Source organism: Papio anubis, chromosome 14 (genome assembly GCF_008728515.1).
Source record: "Papio anubis isolate 15944 chromosome 14, Panubis1.0, whole genome shotgun sequence".
Taxonomy (NCBI): Eukaryota; Metazoa; Chordata; class Mammalia; order Primates; family Cercopithecidae; genus Papio; species Papio anubis.
The window spans coordinates 28,974,183-28,982,549 of record NC_044989.1 but is presented as its reverse complement, the minus strand read 5'-3'; the positions used below and the strand labels follow the sequence as shown (position 1 = coordinate 28,982,549).

Genomic DNA, 8,367 nt, shown 5'->3' with positions numbered 1-8,367 from the left:
AGTGGTGAACAAAACAGTCAAAAATCCACTCCTCAATCTAGTGAAGGAAGAAAGAAATAATAAGCAAGAAGCTGTAATCAGTAGTAAGCATGACCAAATGCTAAAGAGATAATTAAAACATGAGAGGGGAACAAGGAGCTCTTGGGAGGAGGTGCCAGAGACTCACACCAAGATTACAACACCACGGTTCAGTCAGCAAACAGCTGTATCTCACCATTCTTACATACTTAAAAATATTCCCTCAAAATCACCGTAAATATAAAACAAAATATAAAAACAAAGTTTAGTAAAAGGCAGTTATTTCTATTTTCTAAATTCAAAGTGTTCCATCCTACACTAAATAAACAAGTGAAATCCTAACTGTAGAAATGTATTCTTTTCTTAAATGACTCACTATTCATCAAAACAATAATAGGAGGGTGGCTATGAACATACATTGTTGAGTAGAAAGCATGATACTTTTTAATATTCTTTATAGGGATAGGACAAACCCAAGCCATTACCATGAGGAAAAAGTTCAAAGCATATGTACCCTGAGTTACTGAGAAAAAGGAGAGTTGCAAATAGGGTAAATGACAAGATACCATTCCAAAACCACACAGCTTCCCTTTTTATTGATGCTCAAGAATTGAACTTTAAATGACATTTCATAAGCAAAACACAAATGAAAACACCTAATTTGCATGTATAATATATGTAAACATACATGTTATATGGACTTAATAATCCTCATCTAAATATAAAGAGAACTGGTTCTTTGACCTCAAAAATAAATTCAACGTTGGCATTACTGTTTTTAACTTATAGTGTTTTATATTTAACAGGAAAAATTATGAATAACCAAGTTTGGTGTGGTCATGGATTTCATGTTAAGGTATAAATAGAGTTTTTAAGAAATAATCTGTATAATAAAATAAGTTTACTTTTGAATCGCAGTACAGTCATTTCCTTCAATCAATAAAAATATTCCTTGATTACAAAGCAGCCTTATTTTGCAAATGTATTTCAGGAAAATAGCTCTAGCAATATTTGAAACACCACACTATTTTAAAAAGGCAGCGAAGTGACAGAATTTAGATTTAAAATAGTATATTGCAAAATAGTTCAACATATTATTTCTAAGCACAAGGCAAGCTCCATTCTGAAGGATACTTTTTAATCTTATAAAGCAAACTGTTCCAATATTTCTGTGGTAAAGTCTAAATATTCACAATAAAAGATGAATCTTTACACAGACAGGACATTAACTTCAATATGTAACCACAATGCAAACATTTTACATTATGACATCACTCTAATATGAAGCTTAGTTTGTTAACATGTGCTCAAGAAGAAAAATAAAAACAGTACAGTTCTGTAGCTTTGTAACAGGCTGAACTCTGCAACAATTTGAGAAATAAAAACAGCAAACCCAACACCAGTTCTATGAGTAATAAAACAAAAAAAAATCCAGATATTATAAACATTTAAGTAAATAACTAATACATCCCTCCTAATATATCTTTATTTGCTCTCTTCTGTTAAATACGTTTTTTAAAATGTTTCTCATATCTCAGGAGGAAAGGACGGTAAATTCTTCACAAAGATAAAAGTGCATCATGTTTTAAAAGTGCTTCGTGTTTATGTGTTACAAACATATCCAATAAGGAAGTTAAGTAAGTTTGTGCAAAAAAATCTAATTACCACTTGAATTCATAAACCTTAATCATGGGTTTTTGTAGTTCATCCAGATGAAGCAGTCAAGCAGCAGAAGAAAAATCTGAGATTAGACATTTTGTATAGAGGAAAGAGCACTGGGCCACAAGTGAGGAGACCCACATTCTACTCTTAGCTCAGTTAACCAACCAGTTAGTGACCCCAGGTAAGACGGGCTTCCACTTCGGTATTTGGCAATGGACAAGAAGCAGAGCTGGAGAGGCTCTGAGGCCCCTTCCAACCCCAAAATTATCATGTATCTTTAGACGAGGCATTTCTGAAAGGGCAAATAATTTTACCAAAATATAAAAATACATACTAGTCATCTAGTTACTATTCACTTATTGGACTTATTAGTAATAAAGCACAGAAAGAAAGAAAAATTCCAAAAATGCTTGACCAAAAAAAAAGGTCATGTGAACATTATTCGTAACCAAAGCTAGAGAAACCCTTCGCAATTATGGCGCTAAGAAAAATCCAATAGGTTTGTGCAAAACGAAAACAGAATAAGCAAAGAAATGCAACAGCTGGTCACCTGATGGCACTTTTTCTTCCTGAGTCCCAGAATTTTCTTGGGACCTAAAGCTTTAATCGGTACTTATTTTGAAAATTGCTTTAAAAGAACCATGATTCCCCAGAGTTCATATTCATGGCTTTGTAAAGAACTCTCTCTGAATTGTTATAATGGTTTTTAAGAAGATAACTATATTTTCAAAATTTAAACATGGCTAAATAAAGTAAACCATTTACCATGGACTCTTTATTTATATATATATATATATATATATATTCGAGCTTATTTAATATATTAGAAGCTTAACTCAACAATTCTCATCCACAAGCTTGGACCCATTAATTCCCCGATAAGTCACTCTACTCGGTCGAACTAAGACTCCATGGTTCGGCTTACAGGTGAAATAGCGCTTGTCGCCCACTGACCCATCATTTTTTCCCTTAGCGCTTCGGAGCTCAAGTCCAAGCCAGATACCTGAAGCAAAGTCAGTGGGGCCCACGTACCTAACAGTACCCATCTCGTTAGAGCTCGTGAGCAGGACCTGAGACCCCTCGTGCAGCTTCACGCTCCCTTCAATGCCGCCTGCAGGGGGAGTGCTGCTCCAACTGCGACGCAAAGCAGCTTTCGATCTGTGCGGAAGGGAAAAGTGGGGAAAATTCTTTAGTGCTGAAGATTACTGTGATTTTCACATAAAGAATGAAGACAGCCATCATTTCCTGATATCATTTCCACTGCCAGATGCAGAATTCATTCATTCAGTTCCCAAAAGAGAATACTTTATGGTCACAACTTGATTTTCAAATCTTAAATAGCAGTTTTAAAATATGCAGTTGACCCATGAACTGCACAGATTTGAAGTATGTGGGTCCACGTATACACGGAGTTTCTTCTGCCCCGGCCACCCAGGACAGCAAGACCAACCCCTTCTCTTCCTCCTCCTCCTCCTCCTCAGGCTGCACAAAGTGAGGACAATGAAGATGAAGATCTTTATGATGATCTGCTTCTACTGAAGGTATAGTAAATATATTTTCCTTATGACTTTAACATTTTTTTCTTACTTTATTGTAAGAATACAGTACATACTACATGTAACATACAAAATATGTATTAATCAGCTGTTTATGTTATAGGTAAGGCTTCTAGTCAACAGTAGGCTATCAGTAGTTAAGTTCTGGGAGAGTCAAAAGATATACACTGATTTTCAACTGTGCAGGCAAGCAGGGGATGGCACTCCTAAATGCCCGCACTCATTACTCAAAGTTCAACTGTACCTTTGTTTAACATTTTAAAAGTTTTTGTCTTTGCGCTATTTTAAGACTACCCTATTCTGGATTTAAGATTTCATTTGCCCTATATATGTGTGTGTGTACACATATATATGTGTATGTACACACACATATACAGATATATGCTTTCAGTAAAATAGCAATTAGAAAAAATACACTTATACCTAATTAATTTCTACCAGTATTATCAAATAAAGCAAAAAGAATCTAGTATTTTCGCTGTTTTAATTGCTATCAATATTATCAAATAAAGCAAAAAGAAAAGAATCTAGTATTTTGATAGTGTAGTAAATTTATTTTTTGTTCACTCGAAAAAAATATTTTTTCATATGAAAACAAATTTCAAAAACTGTAAATCTACAACTTTGGAAATATCTATACATATATGCATATATGTTCTATGTATAAACTCCAGTTACGGTTAAAGGTTTAGCACCCTCCGGGCCACTAACACTAATGAGGGTCTGAAGTGCCTTGAGCAGCTGCCTCTCCTTCTCCCTACAACATAACATTCCTTACAACGTGCTAGAACGTCTCCTAGCACTCACCACCACCACAACCTGATAATGAGGCATGGGACTCCCCAGAGCACTCACCCAAGGCCTCAAGGCCATATTGCCCCAGAGCTGCCTGCACTGTCCACTGGAAGTAACTGACCCTGATATTCACCCACAACAGAAACATGACCAGGGTCTTGTTGCCCCCTGGGCTGAGACCTTCCAAAACGGCCAGAAAGAAACCACCAAAACTACCTGGAGCCTTCCATCCTCTATCCCATGCCACCTCCCCTCCAAAAGAAACCCTTCTCCCTACCCCACAGGAGATTCAACACAGAACCTGTTACTAAAACTACACAGGAGCTTGTTGTGAACAGAATCTGGCTCTTATTTCATATTTCATTTCACTTTCTATATTTTTAATACACTGTCACATACAATGTCTCATTTGCTCCTATTAACCACCCTGCAAGAAATGAAGATGACTAATTTTAACGGATAGGAAAACTGAGGCTCAGAGATTTATTCTAAGCCACATCTGCAAGTACGTGATAGAATTCTAATTAAAAAATAGTCTTAAATTATTTACATGTCAAATGCACAAATACAATAATAAATTTACTGAAGAAACATGTAATACCTGTAAGAAAAAGCATAAATCTTTACTGAAAAACACACATGAAGGAGCTCTGTTACTAAATAGAAACGTATATAGGTTAATTCTCCCCAAATGGATTTTTGTAACCTGACAAAATTACTGTAATTTTCACATGAATAATGACAAGAGCTATCACTTCCTGAACACTCAGTAGGTACCTAACACTTCACATACGTTATCTCTTTTGATCTCACCCAAACCAGTGAAGAGGGGATTATTACCTCCTTATAACGGAAGAAGAATCTGAGGCTCAAAAAAATTAATGAAAAAAAACATAAAAATGTTTTCATATCACGGCACAGTCTTTAAAAACATTGCTAAAGTAACGCGGAAGGAAGCTATTAAAGAATATGGGAATATGAGCACGACATACAGGGGGAAAGCTTTGAAATGGGTATATGGAATATGATTCATTTCCCTTTGCTTAAAAATTCAGACACATGGTCGGGCACGGTGGTGCACACCTGTAATCCTAGAATTTTGGGAGGCCGAGGCAGGTGGATCACCTGAGGTCAGGAATTCGAGACCAGCCTGGCTAACATGGTGAAACCCCATTTCTACTAAAAATACAAAAAATTAGCTAGGCATGGTGGCACGGGCCTGTAATCCCAGCTACCTGGGAGGCTGAGGCAGGAGAATCACTTGAACCCAGGAGGCGGAGGTTGCAGTGACCAAGATCACATCATTGCACTCCAGCTGGGGCGACAAGAGTGAAACTCCCTCTCAAAAAAAAAAAAAAAAAAAATCAGACACATGCATTAGGAAAACAATTGGAAAAGTATATACCAAATGCTAACAGTGATAATCTCATCTAGATATCAACATTACAGATGACCTTTTTACATTTGGTTTTTCTTAATTTTTCAAATATTATACAACTTTCATAATCAAAAAAGCTTTTAAAGAAACAAGCAAATAATGGATTCAACATCTAAACCAAAAATTAATGGCTTGGGTAAACACTTCACATTCTAGTAAGAATGATTTATCTGATTCAAGGTATGTCAAAGCTCAAAAGCCAGAGAATTGAGACACTTAGAATTGCGGTATGTTTGAGAGCTCCATTTACTCATTCAAAAACATGTATTGGCCACCTATGAAATGGCAGGCATGGGGCTACGTTCTAGGTATTTGTACATAATAGTCAGTAAAATGTTATAAATACTATAATAAAGACTGTATACAGCACAGAAGAGGAAGACGTCTCTTCTCCCTTAAAGCCTCAGGAAAGACACGTTAGTGGGGAAATGACATTTCTGCCAGCTTGAAAGATAAGCACACAGAAAAGGAAATGCAGAGATTGTCGTCTGAGAAAAATATATATATTACTTTTTTTTGTTTTTTGAAACAGAATCTTGCTCTGTCACCCAGGCTGGAGTGCAGTGGAGCAATCTAGGCTCACTGCAACCTCCACCCCCCAGGTTCAAGTGATCTGCCTCAGCATCCCAAGTAGCTGGGACTACAGGTGCCTGCCACTATGCCCAGCTAATTTTTGTACTTTTCTTTTTTTTTTTTTGAGACGGAGTCTTGCTCTGTTGCCAGGATAGAGGGCAGTGGTGTGATCTTGGCTCACTGAAACCCCCGCCTCCCGGGTTCAAGCGATTCCCCTGCCTCAGCCTCCTGAGCAGCTGGGACTACAGGTGCAAGCCACCACACCCAGCTAATTTTTTGTAGTTTAACAGACACGGGCTTTCACCATGTTGGCCAAGATTATCTCGATCTCCTGACCTCAAGTGATCCTCCCGCCTCGGCCTCCCAAAGTGTTGAGATTATAGGCATGAGCCACTGTGCCTGGCCAAAATATATGTTACTTTTTATATTCCTGAAATGCATACAGTTTAGAGAACTGCAATCACCTGTGAGGATACTACCGTGAAACAAAAGTCAGGGAAACACAGGAGCCAATCATATAGGTCTCTGTATGCTGGGCCAGTGAAACTGGACTTCATTCTGTGTTTGAGAATTCGAAAGCTTTAAGGGACAGGTAGAAAACAAACCCAAGCACATGATGTGAGAGGCCAGACCTGTGGCAGACAGGATCATACGAGTTCCCCCTAAACACAATCAAATTTGGGCTGACCAAACCATGCCAGTGAGCCAGATTCCACAGACAGGACCCAGTGAGAATCTTTGAGCAAGCCCTGCTGATAACATGGAGAAGAGCTGAAGCGAGTTAGTAACGATGGGACTGGAGACAGATCCCAGGCGGGATGGAGACATCCGCAGAGTGAAGGAGAATGGATGCCTCATGCCTATCAGGTCCCTGTGACCTGATTTTACCTGTGTGGTAAAATCTCAAGCTAATTCTTGGCACTGGACATACAGTGTTCTGAAGACAGAGCTGCTTCCCTCCCCCTTTCTGCCATGTCTTCCTCAGGATGAAACATATTCCTCACTACCATTTCTGTACATGATCTAGAAAAATCTTGTTTTCTCACAGAAAGGGCATGGGGGGACTGTTCCTTCCCCTCTCCCAGCTTGCTTTCACTCGTAGGGGCCACATGTGTCCTCCAAGACCTTCAGGTTTCTACCCAAGAACGTCCATCATCTCTGACTCGATTCTCCACATTTCTTCTCAAAGTATCATTTATTTCCATACAAATAAGCTAGGAAATGGAGCAGAGTTGGATGAATCTCAAGAAACGCACTTTCTCAACACATGTGCCTCAGAACGCACCACATCTCCAGGTTAACAACAGCACAACACGCAATCAACTCTGGCCCCTTAGCAGAAGGCCATCGAGCACTGCCCTGTTTCCCTCACCCCTAAGAGCAGGGACAAATGTCCTAGTGCCTGCCAGCACCTGAAACCCTTTCTTTTGTTCCTGAGAACAATGATCACCAAACATTTTGGTTGCACACATTATGAGTAAAAACAGATAAATAAATAACGTAAAAAGTTTACTCTCGGCCAGGTGTGGTGGCTCACGCCTATAATCCCAGCACTTTGGGAGGCCAAGGTGGGTGGATCACCAGGTCAAGAGATCGAGACCATCCTGGCTAACACGATGAAAACTCGTCTCCACTTAAAAAAAAAAAAAAATTAGCAGGGCATGGTGGCAGGGCACCTGTAGTCGGGAGACTGAGGCAGGAGAATGGTGTGAACCTGGGAGGTGGAGTTTGCAGTGAGCCGAGATCGCACCACCACACTCCAGCCTGGGCAACAGAGTGAGACTCCATCTCACAAAAAAAAAAAAAAAAAAAAGTTTATTCTCTATGCTCAATAAAAGTATATTTTTAAGGTACTAGTGTTAACCTGTATAAATATTACTAAAGCTTTTTTAGTTTTACAGAAAACAGGGAAGTACTGATATTTCCACCTCACGTCTGCAGAGCGCCTTGTGTATAACCATACCTGCTGCATAATTCCCAGGGCTCAGATTGTTTTCTCCTTCCCTTGCTTCTCTGTATCATGTTCTTCCACTCACCAGCATCTCGACACTGATTTGGATTCCTCTCTCCCTTCAGAATCCTTTATTTCCTGGTTGTTTCTTCTTAGCAGCTTCTTCCATTCTGCCTAGGAACTCTTGAATATCTTCAATAAACTGGGAGCATAAACTGACTGCCCTTAAACTCTTTCAGCTACTCAAGCAAGAAGACCAATTTCAAAATTCTCAAAATTGGTGATGGTTTTGAGGAAGGGAGAAAAACAGCCCCACCCAACCCTCTCAACAGTACCTAAGAGTCCTTAGGACCAGCCAGGCTTCTCCTGTGAAA

The 8,367-nt window shown here is 38.9% G+C and overlaps 1 protein-coding gene across 6 annotated transcripts in view; it reads right to left on the bottom strand.

Moving 5' to 3' along the window:
• Window positions 1–586: 586 nt before the first annotated feature.
• CLIP4 (CAP-Gly domain containing linker protein family member 4) overlaps window positions 587–8,367 on the bottom strand; it is an 84,725-nt gene continuing 76,944 nt past the window's right edge. For all 6 annotated transcript variants that reach the window (XM_031655523.1, XM_031655528.1, XM_031655525.1 and 3 more), the window contains one exon: window positions 587–2,838. In XM_031655523.1, coding sequence (XP_031511383.1) covers window positions 2,517–2,838 — 322 coding nt within the window. In that variant the 3' untranslated portion in view covers window positions 587–2,516. The remainder of the gene's footprint in view (window positions 2,839–8,367) is intronic.